This window comes from Sus scrofa, chromosome 10 (genome assembly GCF_054392235.1).
Source record: "Sus scrofa isolate SSC_HxYL_T2T_F1_AM1 chromosome 10, Sscrofa_HxYL_maternal_Yorkshire_Landrace_v2.0, whole genome shotgun sequence".
NCBI lineage: Eukaryota > Metazoa > Chordata > Mammalia > Artiodactyla > Suidae > Sus > Sus scrofa.
Window position 1 is genome coordinate 11,201,135 of NC_139392.1, and position 24,778 is coordinate 11,225,912.

The 24,778-nt window shown below is 42.0% G+C and overlaps 1 protein-coding gene across 50 annotated transcripts in view; it reads right to left on the reverse strand.

The window, feature by feature from the left end:
• Positions 1 to 24,778, reverse strand: part of LOC102164422 (uncharacterized) — a 412,252-nt gene that overhangs the window by 151,997 nt on the left and 235,477 nt on the right. For 37 of the 50 annotated variants that reach the window (XM_084979136.1, XM_084979139.1, XM_084979129.1 and 34 more), the window contains one exon: positions 8,796 to 8,888. The exons of the other annotated variants lie outside the window; for them this stretch is intronic. In XM_084979136.1, the coding sequence (XP_084835262.1) occupies positions 8,880 to 8,888 (9 nt within the window). In that variant the 3' untranslated portion in view covers positions 8,796 to 8,879. The remainder of the gene's footprint in view (positions 1 to 8,795; positions 8,889 to 24,778) is intronic. 50 annotated transcript variants of the gene reach the window in all.

A 24,778-nucleotide genomic window follows, 5' to 3' on the forward strand; every position in this document is an offset into this window, starting at 1 on the left:
CAGCAAGGGGGTCAGGTTATCCTTACATGTATACATTACAATTACATTTTTCCCCCCACCCTTTGTTCTGTTGCAACATGAGTATCTAGACAGAGTTCTCAATGCTATTCAGCGGGATCTCCTTGTAAATCTATTCTAAGTTGTGTCTGATAACCCCAAGCTCCCGATCCCTCCCACTCCCTCCCTCTCCCGTCAGGCAGCCACAAGTCTCTTCTCCAAGTCCATGATTTTCTTTTCTGAGGAGATGTTCATTTGTGCTGGGTATTAGATTCCAGTTATAAGTGATATCATATGGTATTTGTCTTTGTCTTTCTGGCTCATTTCACTCAGGATGAGATTCTCTAGTTCCATCCATGTTGCTGCAAATGGCATTATGTCATTCTTTTTTATGGCTGAGTGGTATTCCATTGTGTATATATACCACATCTTTCGAATCCAATCATCTGTCGATGGACATTTGGGTTGTTTCCATGTCCTGGCTATTGTGAATAGTGCTGCAATGAACATGCGGGTGCATGTGTCTCTTGAAAAGTATCTTTTATGATATATAATTGTCTATTTAAAAATACTGTAACATACACAGAGCCATTCATCATTATTAGTGCTCATGATATGCTACTAAGGGATGATGTTTTACTTATCCTTGTGTTTCGTTTCCCTTAAAGGTTTCAGGTAACTATAAAACAAAGAAAAAGATGAAAAAGCAAAACATAATAAGCACAGATTCATTCACTATCAGTCCCTCACAGTGTGAGGTTTAATATACATATGCGTGTGTAGGTGTAATAGTTTATAATTTATGTAACAACCATTTACTGAGTTCCTACTTTGTGCCAGGCACTTTGTCAACTGCACACATTTGTGCTTTCAATATAAGCTTTAAAACAGCGCAAGGAGATAGGCAATGTTAATCCTGTTTTGCAAAAGGGAAGAGAATTAAGCAATCAGCTGAAGCAGCCAAGCTTGAATCTGCACATATCTTTTAAGGCTTATTTACATCCAAACTCTTAATCACTGCTGTGCAGTCCCTCGCCGCTGCCGCCATTGAGGGAGTGGGCATGCAGTCCTTAGCTGGTGCCCACAGCAGTCTTCATGCAGTTTTCATTTTACAATAAAAAGGGACCGTATTGAGTGAGTTATTCAGAGTAGAAAGAGAAAAAACTATGATCTTCACTGCTGGTTCCAGAAAACTGCCAGCCCAAAAGTTGTCATTAATTTTCTCTATCTCGTCAAAGTCACTCCTGCTGTCACATAAATCAACTTCCTTTTCCCGGCCTCTGCTTGGGAAGAAGGGAGCATAATTGCTATCTACTCTCTATTCCACATGATTTCACTTGAACTCTGGAGTCATTCTTCAGTATCAGTTGTGGAATTCTCAGTTATTTTTTAAAAAAGAAGAGATCCTGAGCTATAGAGTGGTACAGCTCTTCAAAATATAATACACAGTATCTTATACAGTGTATTATAATATATAATACGTATATTTTTATATCTATAATGAGGTGTGTCCTCTGCTTAGCCATCTATTTCATACATCAAAACTGAAAAACAGTAACTCTTTTGTCGAGTAAGTGGATTACCTATTTCCCCACCTTCAGAGAGAGAATATTTTTGAACACCATAAAATGCTTTTTTGATTCCAGGCCATTGCCATAATATGCTATGATGTCATCAGAAATAGGACGATTTCTCAGGCTCTGACAGCCCTAGATTTTTATACGTTTAACATTTTAGTGTTGCCCTTTCGCCATGTTTCTCTGTTCGGATGCCCCCGTGGCCATGAACATTCTGTCTTGCTGTCACTGAGTAGCTAGTAAAGAGATGAACGGTCCCACTCCCCAAAGCCCTATTACCTATTGTATGCATCATCGGATTACGAGAGAAGAAAGGAATGAACCCTCAGGAAGTACTCCAGAGGTGCTACATACTATGATCGATGCATAACCTGTTATTCCATTAGTCCTAGTTAACCTACCAAGGAGGCAGGGTCATTAGCTCTAATTTTCAGGAGAGCAAACAGACGGGAGTGACTCAATCATTTGCATATGCTCACTTCTGACCTGCTCGCGTCGGGTCCCAAGCAGATGCTCAGGCGGGTCTCCTCTGTGTAAAGAACCTGAGCACCACTTCCTTTGCTCAAGACCATTCTTTTGCATTCCTCATGCTTCTCCCGCTGTGACCCAGCTTGTTGATGCTGCTGGATGTGCAAGTATCTCTCCCGTAACGTGGTCCACACAGTCCAGAAAAACACCCTCTTGTTTTACAGAAATGCTCCCTTTTTGAGACAATGGGAATGGCCAGTCAAAACCTATGTACCTTTGCAACAAATTATTTACAGAAATAATGATGATACGAGTAAAAATAGAAGGACAGTTTAACAATAAATCGATATTGAATAAACGCCATGGGGAATACTGAACTTTTCTTTAGAAATAAGACAGAAGGGAGTGTGATGGAGGGAATACTAAGGACAAGACTGTGAAGAAGTTGCCGGGTTATCGAGACAAGGGGAAAAAGGTACATAAATCAGGGAAACCCATACAGTAAACCCTTCTTAGAACTGAGCCAGGAGGAAATAAATGGGGGCGACTGGGCACTGGGGAGCCTGTTCGATTTCTCCCGGCTTGGCTGCCTTCAGCTGGTGCGGTGTGCTTTGCATTCTGTTGCTATGACTATGTGCCATGAACTATTAACACACTGGGAGAAAATTCTGTACGGAAAGCAAGACTTCCACAGTATCCTGATATCATTCCTTTACTTTCTAAAAGTCTATTTCTTGACTTTCTAAAATGCATCAGAAACCTTTATTGTACTGGAGCAGACTGCCCCCAATTCATAATGGTGTTTTTTGTTGTCTTTTCTTACTATCAAATATCAGATAGTATGACCATGTGGCCACCAAGAATATAAAAAGGCAATGCATTGATAGGGTAAATTGGCAAATCCTGCGATGTGACAAAATATATAGAGATATTTCAAATAATAATATTGATATTGTTTTGCCCTACGTGGTTAGATTTTTGAAAGGGGTTCCCTGGCTGCTAAAAACAAAAATCCTGCATGCTCCTTGTGCTGATGCCTTGGGCTCTCAGGCGTGGGTCATGATTGGTGCATGGCGCAGGCTCTCAGGAGGGGATTTCATTCAAGTCTTGCCATTAGCAAAGAAACTCCATGCTATGTTTCATTATTAACAAGGCCTTTCCTGAAGATCCATCGTGTTGACAGCCCTTCTTGCCGCTGGCCCAGGCTCTAAGCATCCTGGCACCATATCTGAGTGGCCATCAGATGCACTGGCTAGAGTAGTATTCATTTCTCTCCTACAGCGGGGATGGTAAGAGCATGGCTAGGATTTTTTTACGACCATGATTTGAGGCAAGTTATTTTATATCTCTAAAACTTACTCAACTGCCATGTGGGGAATAATAATTCCGTTTGATCCCTGTAATTGTTTCAAAGTTAATTGGTAAAAATGAAGACGAAGTACTTAGTGGAAAAGATCCACAACTGCGATTTAGGAAAATGCGATGGAGATGGTTACCATGACTACGGCTAAAGCCGCTGATTATCACGTGGACTTTGATATGCCAGCCGTCAGATAATGCGCCCGCTAGCTGAGCTAATGCCTGTAAACCCCATGACATCCTCTTTAGCTAGAGCAGAACTGTTCAGCTTGTTTACGATGCCAAACAAATATCTGAGATAACAAATGTATGATCTCAGCCAATTTACTGACTATCGATGAAGTGCTAGGCATTTTTGTTAAATGCAGCATAGAGAATAATAAAACCTATTTCTTTATTTTTATTTTTATTCTTTTGCTATTTTAGGGCCACACGCACTGCACACGGAGGTTCCCAGCTAGGGGTCAAATCGGAGCTATCGCGGCCAGCCTACATCACAGCCACAGCAACGCCAGATCTGAGCTGCGTCTGCGACATATACACCACCGACCCTTAACCCACTGAGCAAGACCAGGGATCAAACCCGTATCCTCGTGGATCCTAGTTGGGTTTGTTAAGCGCTGAGCCACAAAGGGAACTCCTATAAAACCTAATTCTTATTGTGGACAAGTGAGGGATGGAAGATACTCTGTAGAAATTCATGCTGCAGAAGGAAACATGGAAGAGAGCATGGATGGGAGAAGCCGACAAATCTGGGTGCAACAACCTGCTCCCTCGTTGAGCCCCGAGGAAGCTGACTCATCTCTGGGGCTCCGATTCTCTCAGCTCGGGGAGCATGGACCTCTCTTTGGAGACATCAACGTAAAGGTATGTAAAAGATAAGCACTTTTGCAAGGCCCGACAGGTAGTGCCATTCAATGAATGTAACCATTCCATAAAGATAGAGCAGATAATCTTGATGGGAACAGATTGAGGCAGAATTTTTACACAGTTTGAGCTAAGTCTTTAGGTAAAAGGCCATGTTAGCATCATCTGCCCTGTATTTAGTAGTATTTTGTTTGGTTTATATTTTTATTTCAATATTAGTTTTAAATAATTCAAGATGGTTAATTTTTTTTTCTTTCTTTTTACGGATGCACCTGCAGCATATGGAAGTTCCCAGGCCCGGGGTCAGATTGGAGCTATAGCTGCTGGCCTGCACCACAGCCACAGCAATGCCAGATCCAAGCTGCATCTGTGACCTACACTGCAGCTCATGGCAACGCGGGATCCTTAACCCACTGAGCAAGGCCAGGGATGGAACCTACCTCCTCACAGAGACAAAGTCAGGTCCTTAGCCTGATGAGGCACAGGGGGAATGCTCCTAAATAATTCAAGTTAAGTAAAAGGTCAAAAGGAAGTTTGTTAAAATTCCAAAAGTTCAGATCAAAAATTCAAGGGTGACTTAAAGAAGAAAGAAAGAAATCTGAGATGTATACCGAGTCGATTTAGACACATGTAGCCTGGAAGTGCATTTAGGAGGCCGTGGCTCCTCCTGGGGGGAGCTTCTTCCTCAGCTCACTGGGAAGCACACGATTGCCTGGCTCCCTCTGGCTGTGTGGCGAGCAGCCAGGTCAGGGCACAGCTCTGCTCTCCGGGGCAGAGACAGCAGGGCAGGAGCTACAGGAGTGCTCTGATTGATTTCTCTGTTTTCTTTCTTTTTTTTTTCCTTAAAGGGAGGGGGGGGGGGAAGTGTTCTAAGAGAGACACAAGGCTCAACAAGTTGAATTTGGGATTTATTCCCGGTATTACTTGGATTTTCAAGAATTTTTGGAAATCTTGCCTTTCGGCCACAGCCTTTCGGTAATATGGGTTATTTGCCAAATTCATTTCAAGCTCTTGAATTTACAGTTAAAAGAGAAATAAAAAAGTCTTTCATTTGTTCCTAAGCTGTTTATTTTGCTTGTAAAACCAATCATAAGGTCTCCCCAATAAAAAAAGAAATGCATGAAAGTTCTAACTCCAGGGGACTGAACTGTTGAAGGCTGAAATTCCCCTAGGCAAAGCCAGAAGTCATTTTAATGAGACAGTTTTCTCTTTGAATTCGGGAGGGCATGGAACAACACCCTCGCCGAGAAAATTCCCTTTATCCTGCTTTAGAATTCCCCCCTCTAAGAAAGATGGGGTTGGAATGGCTGGCCTTTTAAGGCGTGAGCAGTGGAAAACTGGTAGCAATCGTCTATTACTTTCTAGCACTGGGAAACGGCTTGGAGCCTAGCTTGGTGTGATGCTCCGTGGTGTGGTCTGGCCAGCGTGGTGGCGTGGTACCCATTGGGACCGTGGGTGTGCTCTGGGCCCGCCCCCCCTACCCCTGCCCGGTTCCACGATCGCCACCTCTCCACACGGCTCACACATACACCCTACACGGCAGACTGTGCTGATAGCCAGGCTGGCCATCTGCTGAGTTTGGAACCACAGATACTAAAAATGTTACGAAATGGGTTTTCTCCCCTCCCCACCCCCCCGCCCCAAACGCCCGGAGCAAGGCTGATCTGTATCCTGAGAAGCAAAATCCTAACGGAAATGAGGAAAAACACCAAAGCCAAACCTAAAAACTGCACCATCCGATTCGTTTCAGATCTCCTAAGACCAGCCCTGGCCATGTGGGATCCTGTTTTGCAGAAAATTTGGACACAAATCAAGGGCTTTGTTTCTTTGGGTTTAAAAACTTTTCATCACTTTTTCCTTCTAGCATGAAAATACAACACTAACTACTTTACCAGGAGGAGCAAAAGTGTTTGAAAAATAATTTCGCCCCTGCCAGCGTCTGCTATTGAGATCAGTGTCCATTCCAATTTGTTCCTGACTCTCCAAAGATATATTTTTTTCTCATTGGGAATTTTCTCCTTATGGGAATACGAAGGCAGAGAATCTGTGACACAAACAAACAAGCAAATAAGTGACCTTGGCATGCAGAAGCTCTGCTCCTGAGCGCTGCCCTCCCTCTGGACTTTCCAGTATCCTCTGCTCCAAGAGGCAGTGCACCAGTGGGAGACCCCGTGGAAAGTCTGGAAGCTCGAGGTTGGCTCTATGCTCCCCCCACACCTAGCCCATCCTTCTGGCTTTATCATGACATAACACACCGTAAGTACCTTCTTTTCATCTTCCACACACACCTGAAGTCTTCTTCCCTTAATTCCTCTTGTGGGGCGGGGTCTCTGATCCCTCTGTTCCAAGCTCCCTCTCTTTACCTCTTTTTCCTACTCCCCCTTCACTCACCTCACCTCCCCTTTTACTGAAAAGTGAGGCATCAACTCGCAAAAAACCAAAAACAAGAAAACAAATAAGTTTTTTTAAAAACGGGCATAATGGGCAGGCCTCATCCATCATTAAAGACCTTAAGCACAGAAGCGGAGGGTTTCCAGAGCGGGAGGCTTACGTCCCATGACTGCGGCATCGCTCATCACTGGAGTTTCCAGCCTGCGGGTCTGCCGAATGGATGCTGGACTCAAGACTGAGACAGCAGCTATTACCTGAACTTCCAGCCTGTCAGACAGCCCACGTGTACCAGACCTCACAGTCATGGGAGCCAAGTCCTTAAATCTCTCTATTTCTATAACCATCTCTCTCTCTCTCTTATTGGCTCTGCTTCCCTGGAGAACTCAGGCATACACACACACACACACACACACACACACACACACACACACGCATGCCGTTTCCTTATTTCTTGAAGTACAGCAGGGTCAGCAAACTCTGGCCCATCTGCCACATCACCTGTATTTGTAAATACGGTTTGACTGGAACATAGCCATGCGCATTCATTTATGTATTGTTCGTGGCTGCTTTTGTCCTACAATTGAGCAGCATTAAGTGGTTTCAACAGGTAATAGTGACCCACAAAGCTGTAATATTTACTCTCTGGACCTTTACAGAAAACATTTACTGACGCCCAGATGTTCCCATTGTGGCTCAGCAGGAATGAACCTGACTAGTATCCATGAGGATGTGGGTTCGATTCCTGGCCTCGCTCAGTGGGTTAAGGATCCGGCATTGCTGTGAGCTGTGGTGTAGGTTGCAGATGTGGCTCAGATGCCCTGTTGCTGTGGCTCTGGTGTAGGCCAGCAGCTGCAGCTCTGATTTGACCCCTAGCCTGGGAACTTCCATAGGTCACAGGTGCGGCCCTAAAAACACAAAAAACAACAACGAAAAGACTTTACTGACACCCAGATGAAAGTAAAAGCTGCAGGACATCAGGAGGTATGCCATCTTTTTGTGGGGAAAATTTTGTAGGCCTTGAGGGTTGCTAAGATACTGCTAGAGCGACTAAGAAAGTTATGGGGTTTTTCTCCTGGAGAGAATAAGAATGAAAATGTTGATTTCTTTTCAATATCAATCAGGATGTTTACCTGTTTGTGGACAAGTTGGCTAAACAAAATATCCTGTCGAATGGATGGTCCTGGTATTTTTCTTGTCATGGATCTCCCTCAGGAACCTAAAACAACATCCCATGCTACTAGAAACGTACTTGCTACCCGACCTTGCGTTGTTTTCCTTCTAGGAAATAATCCTAAGGCAACAAGCCTAAAATAAATCTTTGTATTTCCAATTAATAGGGCAGGCTGAGCTGATGGAAGGATCCTCTCTTCTGAGTAAACTCACACAAAAATGTTGGATAAAAGATGGCAAAATTACATATCTCTTTCAGTTTGAAAGCCAGAAAGAAAAATCACCCAAATGTAGAGACAAAATCCTTCAAAGCAGAGCACTGAGTAGGAGTTAAACTGAACGAGTCTCAGGGATGGCAAACCCCGTGTTGAGTTTTAAAGCCCACGTGCAGGAAAACACAGCGTTGGGTCTGTGAAATGTAGGCTCTTTGAAGGACTAGCACTGGGGCTCCAGAAGGCCAAGAGGCTGAAGAAGCCGCAACACCTCCACAGAAAGACTCTGGGGAGTATCTGCGATGCCATCACCTGCCTGCTTTGGGTTGGAAAAGAATTACCCCAGAGACATCAGAATTTTAACCTCAGAGTGTGCACATGTCTCAAATTCTTCCAACCAAGTAGGGATGGAAATGGCCCGACCTGAGAAGTTAATATAAACATTCTTTTGTAACAGAGGAAATCTGGAGGTTCCTGGTTGGACCAAATAAGAATCTTCTCAGAGCCTTTTTCAGTGATTATTTCGTAAGGACAGAGGGATCAACGTGAAAGCACTGGCATTTCAACTGCAAAGCCTCTTCTCTGCCTGAGATTATCTTTATCCTCCAAAGTCCAGTTCCAGTGTCATTCCAAGACTTTCTGTCAGATGACAACTACCTCCCCACTCCCCAAACTCCTTGGCCACACAAGCCTTTGCCCCATGGCCCTTGGTTCATCCCTTCAGACTAGAATTTTCGTCTTGTGCCCTGTGTACCTTTGTCCTCTTTCATCTGTCTTCTAGAGGTGAGCAGCTCGAGGGGAGGGATCACGTCTTATGTGCACTCGTGTCCTCTGTACTTTAAAATATCTGTTGAAAGTAACAGAAATAATAATTTCCATTAACCTTTGGGAGGATAGGCAGAGAAGCAAACAACCTTGACAGTGATGATTTTATCAATGATAAAATTTAATGAAGAACATTTAAGGTGCTTGGGCACCGAGTCAAAGACGTTGGATAATGAGCGACGGCTGCAAACTCTGTGTGATTGATGATAGGAAAGATGACAGAGGTGAGAAGCTCTGTAAGAGTTCAGAAAATCAGTTTAGCCTACGGTGGGGAAGTGCGAGAAGGTAAGGCCAGAAAGTTTGGAAGATTGAGGGGGGCCGGATTATGGGTAACTCAGCAACTTGGACCCTTTACCCTGTAGCTGGTTAGTGGGAAACCATGCAGGTTTTCCGTGGGGGAGCGGGAACGCCATCGAAGCTCTTGTTCAGGATTATGAACCTGGCATCAACGTGTAGGATGAACTGGATGGGGAAGCAACCCAAGGCAGAAAAACAGCCTGAGGGACTGTTGCAAAGCCTATAAGGATGGGTGATAAGAGCTTAGAGTAGGCAGTGGGGATGGGGGGGGGGGGGAGAGGAAGAATTTTAGCAAAGACTTCAAACATACTTTAACAAAAAGAGAGAGAGAAATAAAATGTTAAAATTATTATTGGGGAGTCATGATAAAATACATGGATTCTTCACAGGGCAGATCATTGTCAGAGATCAAACGTGTTGAGAAATTTATGATATGATATAATGAACACGCTGCATCCTTTAATAAGTGACTAAATAATAAATGTTCACACAGACCAAAGGCAAAACCATCCGTGTAACATAATTTACCTGATACTTCTTGGGCAGCTTTTATACAAGAATGATTTCGGTAGGGTAGGGTTCTGAAAATGGGGAAAGTATGGAGGTCACATATGGTTCCGTTTCATGAATCCTAGGTTATAGGAAGTTCACACATTGCAAAGGAAAGATTTAGAAGCTCTGAACAGAGCAACTAAGTTGATTTGTGATGCTACTGTCACTGGTGTTGGATTAGCAACTGCCCGTGTTAGGGAGAACTATCATATCATTATGAAAGAATGCAAAACCCTCAGTCTATATAAGAAATATGACATTCACGCTATAGAAGAACCTCAGCTGAGCCAAACTGATGTGGTTGACGTTCATATTTAACTTAGCCAGTTCCTTTCTTCTTTCAGTTCGTTGTAAAGCTTTATCTGCATCAAATACAGTGGGGTTTTTTTTTTTTCTCTTTATCACTTGGGCAATCCAAGAATACCATTCTTAGCCTTGAGTAAGTTCCCAATCATCTGTGGAAGCCAGGGTTCAAAAGCTTTGGGACATCGTCACGAAATTTTATTTTTCTTCCCCTAATATAGTATAGTAGTTTTAAACCTTTCTGGTCTAATCACTGTCATCATAAACTAAGAGATCATAATCAGTCTAAAGCAGCAGCTCATCTACTGGGGGAGTTCTTGGCAGGACACACCCTTTAGCTAAAGAGTCAGAGCCAGGACGATTCTGCCAATCGTTTTCTCCTCGTGGGGTGGGTCGGGAAGGGGGCTCAGATTTGGGGGTCAGACTAGCCAGAGTCCCAGTCTAATCTTGACCGTCTCTGAGTCAGATATGGTATGAGTTTGCGAGAGCTGCCATAATCAAGCACGTGGCCAGAGGCATTTACTTTCTCATAGTCCCAGTGCTTAAAGTCCAAGAACAAGGCGGTGGGAGCCGGCTCCGCCCCGTGGCTTATACCTAACCATCGTCCTGTGTCTTCATGTGGTTTTCCCTCTGTAACTATCCATGTCCAGACTTCCTCTTATGAGGACCCCAGTTATATTAAGGTAAGGCTACCCATCTGCCTTCATTTTGACTTAATCATCATTTTAGGCGTTCCCATTGTAGCTAAGTGGGAGCGAACGTGACTCGTCTCTGTGAGGACGCAGGATCGATCCCTGGCCTTGCTCAGTGGGTTAAAGATCCGACACTGCTGTGAGCTGTGGTGTAGGTTTCAGACACGGCTTGACTGTATTGCTGTGAGCTGTGGTGTTGGCTGGCAGCTGCAGCTCCGATTCGACCCCTAGCCTGGGAACTTGCATGTGTCGCAGGTGCAGCCCTAAAAAGCAAAGCAAAACAAACAAGCAAACTTACTCATCATGTGAAAGGCCCTGTCTCCAAAGGCAGTCACATGGCAGAGGTATTAGGAGTTAAAGTTTCAACACATGAATTTAGAGGGACACAATTCGGCTCATTACATGCACCATTCAGGCAAATTACCTAGCTATTCTGTATCCTATTTGGAATAAACTTTGGATGCAGTCAAGGCTAGAGAACTGCAGGTATAGACTGTGAGGTAAAGACCAGACCCGACAGCCTCAAAATAAAGATCACTGTTCCAGGCACAAGCATATTCATAGCAACAAATAAGCTATGCTTTTCACCTTTAAAGCTAAGTTGTTTTATTAATGCCAGGCCTATTTGACATGCTGATATTCAAGGCACACAATTTTTTTAAAATCTGTGTTTCTCAGAGGAACTATCAAATCTAGCATTTTACAAACACTGGGATGTTTATCTAGGCTGGAATATAGAGACATGAGATTTATTTAAGATTCACATACTTAGGAGTTACTCCATACCGAGATGGCACTGTGTCCCATCCGTCCTTGTATAATATTTACTGATTATTTCATTCCTTCATTCCCTTCAATATCTACATCAAAATAATCACTGATCCATCAGCATCTACTTCCTAACCATCTTGAGAATATACTCTTTCCACGTTCATTGCCCTGATACAGCTCAAGTCCCCAGCAATGTTTTGGTAGCTGGACTATGGGGTCTGGACGGATACAGTAGCTGTTTTTTTTTGTTTTTGTTTTTGTTTTCCCACTGTACAGCATGGGGACAAAGTTACACATACATGTATACAGAATTTTTCCTCCCATTGTCGTGTTGCGATGTAAGTATCTAGACATAGTTCTCAATGAGTAGCCTTTTCAATGATTTTTTTTCTCCCTTCTGTCCTGCCCTGTCGAAGATATAAACAGTACTGCCAGGCTAATCTTCAAAAGTGCAAATAAGACTACATCTCCAACATTATTGGCAATCCATCAATTGTTTGGTATTACATAGAGCAATTTTTCAGAAACTTTTTTAATACTGGGACAAAAATTGAGGATAAAATTCAGTATGTGAAGCAGTAACTAATGCTACCAGAGGCTGGTCAAGAGCTAACACCCCACCTGATGGCTCCCTGCCATTCGGTCCTTTTGTCTCGCGTGGATACCTGATCGGTCTGTGCTGGCACTGGCCTAGAGAATCAAGTTCAAGATCCTGATGAAGACCTTCAACAGCAGGGACTGAGATTCCTCCAGCCAGGCTGGGCCTGCCCTCCAGAGGTCTGGGGGTCTCTGGGAATTCCCTTTGTCCTCTCTTGGAATTCCTTTCTCTCCCTGTTCCTAGAAGCGTTCCATGAGCAGATAACTGCCTTCGGGTCTTGCCACAGCATTTGGATGGTACCTTTCATTCCACAGATCACATCCGACTCTAACGTGCTTGCCTGTCTGTCTCCTTCTTTGCCTGAGGTCTCCGAGGCATTTACTTGAGCCTCATACCTCAAGTGCATTCAGTGATGCTGATGCAATAACCACGTGAGATGAAGAACTCAGAAAGTAAGGAGGTGAGAGAGACTTTCCGTACCCAAATCTTTTTAATTTTCACCCTGTTCACGAGGAAAACAGAATAAAGGAATGAGAGGAGGAAAGCATGGAAGAGGCCTCGCAATAGAGTAAGGAAGAGGGGTGGGAAAGGCACCCCCCGGGCACACACCCCATGTCCACGCAAGCGTGATCGTCCTCAGGCTGTGTCCCGCCAGCTTGTGCTCCGTGAGAAGGTGCCCAGCTCTGGATCTCTTCCTTTTCCCTTCCTGTTTTCGTCTCAATTCTGAATCTTGCCTAATCAAGCTCAGTCGCCGAGACTCCTACCTGCTGTGTCAGCTAACCCATCCCTCCGGAGAAGCCCTGGCAGAAACGCCGAGGCACTGGCTGGGAAGGGAGAGAGAGGAAAGAGAAGTAGATTACCTGAAGGGAAAGGGGGTGAGAAGCCAAGGAAGAAGGAAAAAGCAAACACAGAGGAAACATGAGAAGGAAGGGAAGAAGGAAAGAGGGAGAGAGAGAGGAGAAGACAGGGCAAGGAAGAGAAGGAGCAGAGGGAACGGAGCCACCATGGGGGGATCTGCCATTCTGCTTGGCCTGCGAACTATAATATTGCATGGTCTCTTGTTTCTGTTCGGCTTATTCAATTAAATCCCATTCAGCATAAAAGCTGAAAAGCTCTTCCTTAAATGTTCCATAAGAATGGCTTTGATTCTGCACTTTTTGGAGAAATTGCAACACTGTGACTCAAGTGGACCAAAATTGTTCCAAACAAGAATTATTATTACAGAGCTTTTGGCTGTGAAAACGACACAGTGAGTTTAGTCCAAAGAAGGATTTACTGGGAAAACCACACCCTTCCAATGCCTCTGAACTGAAGGGACACAGAAACCAGGATGACAGGATGGGCCGTACAACTTTTCATGGGAGGTGGTGGCCCAAAAGCTTAACAACAAAGAACAGTCTGGAACAGTGGAACAGTCGATCACGGTGTTTCTCATATGCAAAAAAAAAAAAAAAAAAAAAAAAAAAAACCAAAAACAAAGAAAGAAAGAGAGAGAGAGAGAAAGAAAGAAAGAAAGAAAGAAAACAAAAGAAAGATTGTAAGGACATTTTACCAATTATTTAGCCCTGGGTCAGAATATTTAGATAATCATTGGATCAGTAAAATCCACATTTTCTGTTAAAAATTTTAAGAGCATGTCAAGAGAAATTTTTCTTTTTATTTATTTATTTATTTATTTATTTTTTCCCGCTGTGTAGCATGGGGATCAAGTTACTCTTACATGTACACACTTTTTTCCCCACCCTTTGTTCTGTTGCAATATGAGTATCTAGACATAGTTCTCAATGCTACTCAGCAGGATCTCCTTGTAAATCTATTCTAAGTTGTGTCTAATAAGCCCAAGCTCCCGATCCCTCCCGCTCCCTCCCTCTCCCATCGGGAAGCCACAAGTCTATTCTCCAAGTCCATGATTTTCTTTTCTGTGGAGATGTTCATTTGTGCTGGATATTAGATTCCAGCTATAAGTGATATCATATGGTATCTGTCTTTGCCTTTCTGACTCATTTCACTCAGTATGAGAGTCTCTAGTTCCATCCATGTTGCTGCAAATGGCATTATGTCATTCCTTTTTATGGCTGAGTAGTATTCCATTGTGTATATACACCACATCTTCCTAATCCAATCATCTATTGATGGACATTTGGGTTGTTTCCATGTCCTGACCATTGTGAATAGTGCTGCAATGAACATGCGGGTGCATGTGTCTCTTTTAAGCAGAGTTTTGTCCAGATATATGCCCAAGAGTGGGACTGCGGGGTCATATGGAAGTTCTATGTATAGATTTCTAAGGTATCTCCAAACTGTTCTCCATAGTGGCTGTACCAGTTTACATTCCCACCAACAGTGCAGGAGGGTTCCCTTTTCTCCACACCCCCTCCAGCACTTGTTCTTTGTGGACTTATGAATGATGGCCATTCTGACTGGTGTGAGGTGGTATCTCATGGTAGTTTTGATTTGCATTTCTCTTATACTCAGCGATGCTGAGCATTTTTTCATGTGTTTGCTGGCCATCTGTATATCTTCCTTGGAGAAATGTCTATTCAGGTCTTTTGCCCATTTTTTCATTGATTGATTGGCTTTTTTGCTGTTGGGTTGTATAAGTTGCTTATATATTCTAGAGATTAAGCCCTTGTCTGTTGCATCATTTGAAACTATTTTCTCCCATTCTGTAAGTTGTCTTTTTGTTTTCTTTTGGGTTTCCTTTGCTGTGCAAAAGCTTTTCAGTTTGATTAGGTCCCATGGGTTTATTTTTGCTCTTACTTCTATTGCTTTGGGAGACTGACCTGAGAAAATATTCATGATGTTGATGTCAGAGAGTGTTTTGCCTATGTTCTCTTCTAGGAGTTTGATGGTGTCCTGTCGTAAATTTAAGTCTTTCAGCCATTTTGACTTTATTTTTGTGCATGGTGTGAGGGTGTGTTCTAATTTCATTGCTTTGTATGCAGCTGTCCAGGTTTCCCAGCAATGCTTGCTGAATAGACTTTTTTTTCCCATTTTATGTTCTTGCCTCCCTTGTCAAAGATTAATTGACCATAGATGTCAGGGTTTATCTCCCGGTTCTCTATTCTGTTCCATTGTTCTGTCTGTCTGTTTTGATACCAGTACCACACTGTTTTGATGACTGTGGCTTTGTAATATTTTTTGAAGTCTGGGAGAGTTATGCCTCCTGCTTGGTTTTTGTTTCTCAGGATTGCTTTGGCAATTCTGGGCCTTTTGTTGTTTCATATAAATTTTTGGACTGTTTGTTCTAGTTCTGTGAAAAATGTCATAGGTAATTTGATAGGGATTGCATTGAATCTGTAGATTGCTTTGGGTAGTATGGCCATTTTTACAATATTGATTTTTCCAGTCCATGAACATGGAATATCTTTCCATTTCTTTACATCTTCTTTAATTTCTTTGATTAAAGTTTTATAGTTCTCATTATGTAAGTCCTTTACCTCTTTGGTCAGGTGTATTCCTAGGTATTTGATTTTTTGAGGTACAATTTTAAAAGGTATTGTATTTTTGTATTCCTTTTCTAATATTTCATTGCTGGTATACAGAAATGCAACTGACTTCTGAATGTTAATCTTATATCCTGCTACTTTGCTGAATTTATTACTCAGTTCAAGTAGTTTTTGGGTTGAGTCCTTAGGGTTTTCTACGTATAATATCATGTCATCTGCATACAGTGTCAGTTTTATCTCTTCTCTTCCTATATGGATGCCTTTTATTTCTTTTGTTTGTCGAGAAATTTTTCTTAATGATTCAGATTTACCTTCCCCAATATATCTCCCCCTTAATAAAGTTATTATCCCCACTGCTACATTTCACACAGAACTGACTGAGGAGGAGGTCTTATAAGGAGAAGGATCGAACTCTAAAACACTCCAAAAAATCAACATTTTCTTCCTATTCCAATGATGGTATTTTCAGACTCACAGACACAGGAAACAAACTTATGGTTACCAAAGATGAAGGAGGGGAGAAAGATAAATTAGGAGTCTTGGATTAACAGATACAAACTACTATATATAAACTAGACAAACAACAAGGACCTATGATATCACACAGGGAACTATAGCCAATATCCTCTAATAAACCATAGTGGAAAATAATATGAGTAAGAATATATACATTTACATTAATAATTGAATCACTTTGCTATACATACCAGAAAAGAAAACAACATTGCAAATCAATTATACTTCAATAAAAAAGTCAAAGATAGTGTTTTGGTCATAGTTTCAGCAAATGCTTATTAAACGCAAACGATGTAATAAACCGTATCCTGGGAAGTAGAGAAACAATCTTTTCTGAGGCAATTAGAATAACGTGTTGTCATTATTACTTTTATTCCTATAAAAGAATCTATGTTTTAAGAATCTGAAGTTTTTGTAATCAAGATCAATTTCACATTTAAGACTGGGCAAACACTTTTGAATGCTTCTTAGAAAAACATTTTCCCTTTAGCCTCCTACCTAAGTCAAACCCATGACTGCCCAGTTGAAATGGATTTCTCTTCTTCAGTGCTAAGGAATGTTCTAGATGGAATTCGATAACCTTTTGAGCCCACAGGTTTGCTGAAACAGGTATAAGATGCTTCCTGTCATGCACAAATAATTCCTCTGTCCATTTTTTAATTGGATTGTTTGGGGTTTTGTCATGTTGTTATTGGGTTGTGTGAATTCTTTATATATGTTGGATATTAGCTTCACATCAGATATATGATTTGCAAATATTTCTCCGACTCTGTAAGTTGCCTCTTCATTTCATTGATGATTTCCTTTGCTGTGTAGAAGTTTTTAGAATTTGATGTAGTCCCATTTATTTATTTTTGCCTTTGTCGCTTGTGGTTTTGGTTTTACAATCAAAATATTATTGCCAAGGTCATTCTGAAGGATATGTTTCCCTGCCTTTATTAGTGGGAGTTTTACAATTTCAGGTCTTCATTTACATCATGAATCCATTTTAAGTTAATTTTTGTGAGTGGTAGTAAGACAGGGGTCCACATTCCTTTTTCTGCATGCAGTTATTCAGTTTTCCCAGTACCATCTATTAAAGAGACTATTATTTCCCTTTTGAGAATAATTGCCTCCCATGCCAAATATTAGTTGACCATTTTTGTGGGAGATGCTTGATTGCATCTGTAGGATGAATTCCTAGAAGCAGAATTGCTGGTTTAAAAGGGTTTTGCCCCAGGAGGCAGAGAATTGGCGTATTGAATTTATTTTTTGGTTTTAATGAAGCCTGAGAATATCAACACTGTTCAGAAAAACAATCATCAATAGGTTTCTTTTTCCTTTAAAGTTAAAATTGGTCATTAAAGGCACTTGGCTCTAAGGTGGGCTAATACTAGACAATTGGGCTCAGCTCTGTACATGAGAGCCTTCTGATTTTCAACACAGGAAAAATTTTATGAAAAATCTCAAAGACTTCCAGGAGTGCAAATGTCAGAAGACCATTTTACTCTCTTTGGAAAATGTACTTTAAACATGGTAAAACTGACAGAAATGTGTTTCTTTCACTCATTTTATGTACATTTCTTGCTTTGGATGACCTTTTTTTAAAAAAAAATAACAAATTATTTATTATTGATCTCTTCAGCTCTCCTTCTCTCCTTGAGGTATTTTTTGCATTGCTTTAAAATGCTCCAAATTATGAGGAAATGTATATGTAAATACTCCACAGAGAAGAAATATTCAAACATGGGAGCCCTACTATGTACTGATAAATACAAATGATCAACAACTAATAATGTGATTTCCACTTTGGTTGACTGAAAATAGTTAAAAGCATGTTGATCATCAGAGTTAAAATTGGTACAAAAACTAATCCTTGTATAAATACAGCAAGTCCTTGATAAAATTCACTTGGGAGATTTTTTTAAAAATTAATTTATTATTAGGAATAATTTTGAGAACAATTAGCCTAAGAGTTGTGCCCATAAATATAGAGGAAAAAAACTGATACAGAACCACTCCATCCAAAGTTGTTGTCATTTGCTTGTATCGGTCCTTCTCATACCTGTTTGCACATTAAAATCACCAAGAGCTTTTATTAAAGATACAAATGTTCACCTGGATCAAATAAATCAGAATCTGGCTGAGGGAGGGGTGTGGCCAACATCCATATTTTTAAAAGCTTTGCTGGTGATTCTAATATGCAATCGGGTTTTAGAGCTGCTGGTTACAGAAAGATAAGGACCAGGGAGGTAGACTGGAAGGCTTTCTGATGGCGATCAAGACACCAAAGTGAGTGTCAGACAGATCACCTCTCACTGCAGGCAGATTAATAAAGGAACAACCCCCCAGAATCCGTGACATTTTTCGGAAGCTTCAACACGTTCAAGAATATAAAGATGGGGCAGAGAGAAGATTTAAAGAGACGTTACAGCAGAGAGAACCAGCTGCTATACCAGAGTCTTTATCTTCCCTCTGTAAAGGAGACATGGCAGGTGCGGCCTTTTGCCTTAAGCACAGAGAAAGGGCTTCAATGGGTGCACTCAGGCTTGCGGCACATGCTGTGTTGTGCTGTGTTGTGCTGGGAGACACAAGACTGCTGTCTGATTTATGTACAAGAAAGATGAATTCAGCGTAGAATGGAGTCTGTGTTCTACCAGCCAGCTATTCCATTGGTGGAATCAACAGTATGACAGTGTGGCAATCAGGCTTCCTCTCAGAGTCTGTCTGGGCAAGGAAGCCATAAATGCTCCCCTGTTGGAGAAAGGCAGGGACACGGGAGACAGATCCTGTGTGGTTCCTAATCAAAATGGTTGGCAAGGAGACAGGCATCAGCCTGAACGGGGTATCCTCAGACAGAAAGTGAGAGTGGCTGGTGATCACCCACAGTGGAGATACCACTTCCTGGGTCAGCAGAAGGGCAGAATTCTCAGAGTCCACAGAAGCCTCCCATGAGAGAAGGTTAGCCAAAATTATCCTCCAGGACAATATTTTAGTGTGCATTTTTTTTTTTTTATTCCACACCCCTGGCATATAGAAGTTCCTAGGCCATGGATCAAACCCACACCACAGCAATGACCTAAGCCACTGCAGTGACAGTGCCAGATCCTTTACCCACTGTGCCACAGGAGAACTTCAGGATGCCTTTTTTTTTTTTTTTCTTTTTACTGTCATACCAGCAGCATATGGAAGTTCTCAGGCTAGAGGTCGAATTGGAGCTACAGCTGCCGGCCTTCACCACAGCCACACCAACACGGGATCCAAGCCTCATCTGCGACCTACACTACAGCTCAAATGGCAACACCAGATCCTTAACCCACTGAGCAAGGCCAGGGATCAAACCCGCATCCTCATGGACACTAGTCAGGTTCTTAACAGAACCCTGACTTAACAGTTCCTGAGCCCCAATGGGAACTCCTAGAGCGACATTTTAACCAGCTGCCCGATAGAGCACTTGAAGCCCTCTAGCTCAAGAAGAGATCAGCCTATTCTTTGTTCTCGTTTCCCTTCTGCTGCAGCAGAACTGAAGAGCCTAGAAGAGTGAGCACAACAGTGGGAAGTGAGCAGAGAGAGGAGGAGGGTGAACCCATCCCCGGCCCCCTCCCATTGCAGGCTGACCCCTTGACATCTGCCCAAGCAGACAGTGCAACTTGGACATAGGCAGTGGGTTACCCAGCACACTCTCCCTGCGATTTCCGAGTTTGTGACAACACAAAAGGGAGTAAAGACTGAGTTTCAGTCAACTAACATTCAAATGAATGACTTTAGTCTTGACGTGACTCAGTCCTCCTTCTACCTACCAGACTTCTCGGGCCCTTGATCCCAAAGCTCTTCTTGCTTCTTGACATGGGGCTTTCCTACAAGGGTTTCTTCATCTGTATCTTGCTTACTTGCATTTGCCATAGAGCAGCTAATTTCCTTTCAACTCTTTCTATTTCCTTTGCTTTTTTTGGGCCATGCTCATGGAATGCAGAAGTTCCTGGGGCCAGGGATCAAACCCAGACCACAGCAGTGACAGCACTGGATCCTTAACCCACGGAGCCACCAAGGAAGTCCTCAATTCTTTCTTAAGATCACTCCTTCCTCAGCTGCTTCCCACTCTGATGAGCAGTAATATTTCCCAACGACCCCCTGGACAGCCAAGTCGTCACCCTGCGTACTGCCAGCCCGCACCTGCAGCAAGGCATGTCTCATCATGGAATAAAACGGAGCAGTTAATTAGCTGTTTTACTTTCCAACTTTGTTTGTTAGCATTTTGGAGGTGTACGCAAACAACAAAGAGCAACCAGCATATAGAGCTCATTAGTGAAGCCTAACAGTGCCCCCCAGAATGAAACTAGAGTAAACTGTGAGCTCATCCAAATTATAAAGTTGCAAATTTAGTTTTATTTGCATTTGATGAATTGCATGTTAGCAAGGCATTGGAAATCATGAAACCCAATAAGAGTGGTGTGATTTTGGTTAAAGTTACACACAAATTTGGGCATTTTCACCTACATGAGTTTACTTTGCTTTTTAAATGGTACAAAAAGGATGTTCCAAAATGTCTAAAAACACTCTGATCAATTCCTAGCTAAGGATTTAAATTCTGACAAAGTAGGAAACTCAGAAAATTATTGCAAAGATGACTGTTATATCCCCGATTAATGCAATTCTTTAGTCCTGGAAATGACTTTCTTTTTTTCTTGCTATGAGCTTCCCAGTCTCTCACAAATTACTCTGGATAGGCTTTCTGAGCCAGTCTAGTATGAAACCTCTAGGGAAGGCTCGACTGCAATATTTAAAGCACCAGTTTGAATTCCTTATTGCATGTTTCCTTCCTAAATTGTAGAATGCTGAAAACAGAGGCATAGGGTGTCACAGGCCACTATGTTAATGAGAAAATTACATTTAGTTAATTCACACAATCATAATTAAAGGTACACACGATTTAAAGTAATGAGGTATAGATTATTGCTATTAATCGCCTTTCCAAGAGTAAGATGATTCTTGTATTCCTGCCAGTTTTGTTCACTCGTTTTTCCAACAATTATGTCTTTGTTTGTTTGTTTGTGTTTTTTTTAGGGTCACCCGAGGCATATGAGAGTTCCTAGGCTAAGGGTCAAATCAGAGCTGCAGCTGCCGGCCTTCACCACAACCACAGCAACTTGGGAGCTGAGCCGCGTCTGCATCTGCAACCCACACCACAGCTCACAGCAACACCGGATCCTTTACCCACTGAGCAAGGCCAGGAATCAAACTTGCCTCCTCATGGATGCTGGTCATGTTTGTTTCCATTGAGCCACGACAGGAACTCCCCCAATAATTATTTCTTGCTTGTCTGGAATGTGTTAGGCATTGTGTTTGGTGCTAGTGATGTAAAGTAGATACAGTAACAATACTGCCCTGCTCCACGATCTTGATGTATTCAGAGGAAAGGCCTATAAAAGTTAATTTTCCATAGATGGTAAGTGTTATAACCACTGTGCACCAACTCCAGGGATGAAACTGAAAGAGACACAATTAAATGATCAGGAGGATTTGAGAGGGGACTGTTTCAGGGAAGGGAAGGTCCCTGAATTAGTTTCCTAAGAAGGAGTAAGTATTTTAAAGGAACTATGGTAACGGTGAGGGAGGTATAACACTCAACAGGGTGAACAGGGTCTGAAACACTTGGGCGCGGAGCTGCTTGGCGCCTGCAGGAAACCGTCAGTCATTCGCTATGACAAGAGTGGGTATGAGCAACCGAGTCCTAGGAGGTATATTGATAAATGAAGACAGGTCCCAGGTCACAAAATACAATCACTCTCCACATTTGGGGGCTCTGCATCTGCAGATTCCATCAACCAAAGTTCAAAAACATTTTTTTCTTAATTCTAAAAATTTCCAAAACCCAAAACAGGAACTAGCCGTGCACTGGTGACTATTTACATAGCATTTGTGTGATGAGTAATCTAGAAATCATTTAAAGTATATGGGAGGATGTGTACAGGTTCTATGCCGGTACTGCCTCATTTTATACAAGGGACTTGAGCATCCAGATTTTGTATCCACGAATGGATACAGGGCATGGAGGGATAAGTGGGTCTTTTATGTGTGCTACAGAACGTCACTGCTGAGTGCAGCTCACCCGGTAGGGAATGGGAGGCCCTCACAGCACATTTAGAAGGAAAACAACATTATCAGATTTTTAGAAAGCTCCTTCTGGTAGCCATTTGGAGGGTGAGCAAAAATTCAGATTTGAAGCTTTCAAAGTTGTGATCATTTAACCTATAGACCCAGAGGATCTGTGAAACTCCTACAACCATATGCAAGAGATATGTGCCCGCATACTCTTCCTGGGGAGAAGGTCCATAACACGCGTTTGGCTTTCGTCGCTCAAAGAGGATGATACTGAAGACTGGGCCGTAGGGTGACCAACACAGCCCCATCTGCCTGGGACTTGCCTGGTTTTCTTCATCCTGGGAAAACTCTGCATTCCAAGCACACTGTGACAGAGAGTCTGCCTCCCGAGGAGTAAAGCCTACGGCGATTGTACCAGAAAAAGGAAATGAAAACTTCAGCAGGAGGAGAAGGCATGACCTTGAAGGGTAAGAGCTACAGAACTGAGTGGCTAATGGGGCTTAAACTATGGGAGAAAGGATGCTTGGAGGATAAAACCTATGTTTCTAGCGCTAGTTACCATATTTATATGGTTGCCATAAAGAAAAGTGTGTGTGTGTGTGTGTGTGTGTGTGTGTGTGTGTGTGTGTGCATGTGCGTAAGGATGATTCAATTTTGAACATGTTGATTTTAAGTACTTATGAGATTACGATGGAAATGACAATGGGTAGCTGGATATTTAGATCTAAAGTTGTACGGGGGAGGGGGAAGGGAGTGGGATGGATGGGACTAGTAGATACAAACTATTACACTGAGAATGGGTAAGCAATGAAGTTTTACATACAGCACAGAGAACTATATCCAGTCTCTTGGGAACCAACATGTTGGAAGACGGTATGAGAAAAATAATGTATATACATATGTGTGTGTATGTGTGTATATATGTACATATATATGTATTTATGACTAGTCACTACGCTGTACAGCAGAAATTGACACAAGACTGGAAATCGACTATAATTTAATACACATTCTTAAAAGTCATAGGGAGTATAACTAGGATGGAAATGCACGAGCCATTATATTATAAATACCAATTGAAATTTGGATAAGATTATTCAAGGATATGTATAGTGAGAAGCAGTGGTCAAGGAAAGCCAAGAGGCTCCCACATTCAAGAACATCCATGGGAAGAAGATCCAGCAAAGGGTGTGAAAAAAGTCCGCTCAGAACTATAAGCAGATTGCCAAGAGAAACTGCACTCTCAGAGTCTAAGAGAAGAAAGGCTGTGATTTTTATTTCCATATTTTAAAGTTTTAAATATTTTCCTGGAAGTATTAGTCAATGTAAATAGAAAAGAGAAAGAAATCTGAATATAAAAATTGAAAAGGAAGTATTACCTGAAGACTATATGATTATATCCTTAGAAAAGCATTTGAAAATATGATTGAAGACGGTAAGAGAATTTAATAAGCTGGATAGGTACACAATGGATACAGAAACCAATAGTTTCTGTTTATATCAACAAGAAAGAATTAGAAGATTTAAAAGAAAAGACAATCATTGGAGTTCCCATAGTGGCTCAGCAGAAACAAATTTGACTAGTATCCATGAGGACATGGGTTCGATCCTTGGCCTTGCTCAGTGGGTTAAGGATTGGGTGTTATCGTGAGCTGTGGTTTAGGTCATAGATGAGCTCAGATCTGGTGTTGCTGTGGCTGTGGTGTAGGCCAGTGTCTACAACTCCAATTTGGCCCCTTAGCCTGGGAACCTCCATATGCCATGGCTGCAGCCCTAAAAGAAAGGAAGGAAGGAAGGAAGGAAGGAAGGAAGGAAGGAAGGAAGGAAGGAAGGAAGGCAGGCAGGAAGGAAGGAAGGAAGGGAGAAAAAGTAACCTACAGCAGCAATAATAAGAGCCAATATTGATTGAATGCTATTATTGATGACGACTGAATATTATGTGCTAGGCACTATTCTAAGCGCTTTATATAGGCCAACTTCATTTCATCTTCATAATAACTGTGTTTTTACAGATGAGAGAGTGGACGCAAAGAGAGAACTTAAGCGACTCACTTGTGTTTATACAGCTCATAAGGGGCAAACCGACATTTGGAGTGTAGGAGTCTTAATTCACAGGCTGTGGTTTTAATTGTTATACTATGTAATTCGTCTCTTTAAGAAAGAAAACTAGTAAGGTAATACTCAGAAATATGCTTAACGAGAAAGGCCCAAAGTCTATATGAAGAAAATGTTAAAATGCTACCTATGGAGAAAGGAAGTCTTAGACAAATAGAGAAGTGTATTATGTTCTTGGATGGGAAAACCTAACATAAAATTGTAAGTTCTCCCTAAATGAATATATAAATATAACTTGATTCCAATAAAAATAACAAAATATTTTTCCTGTGAAACTAATTTTAAAATTCATATACAAATTTAAAAGGAAAAATTTTAGAAATGAAGAGTATATTTGAAGAGATAGCCCAATGGATATATACATATACATTTTTTTTTTTTTTAAGGGCCATACCCGCAGCATATAGAGGGAGGTTCCCGGGCTAGGGGCCAAATCAGAGCTGCAGCTGCCAGCTTACACCACAGCCACAGTTAATGCCAGATCCGAGCAGCATCTGCAACATACACCACAGCTCATGGCAACGCCGGATCCCCAACC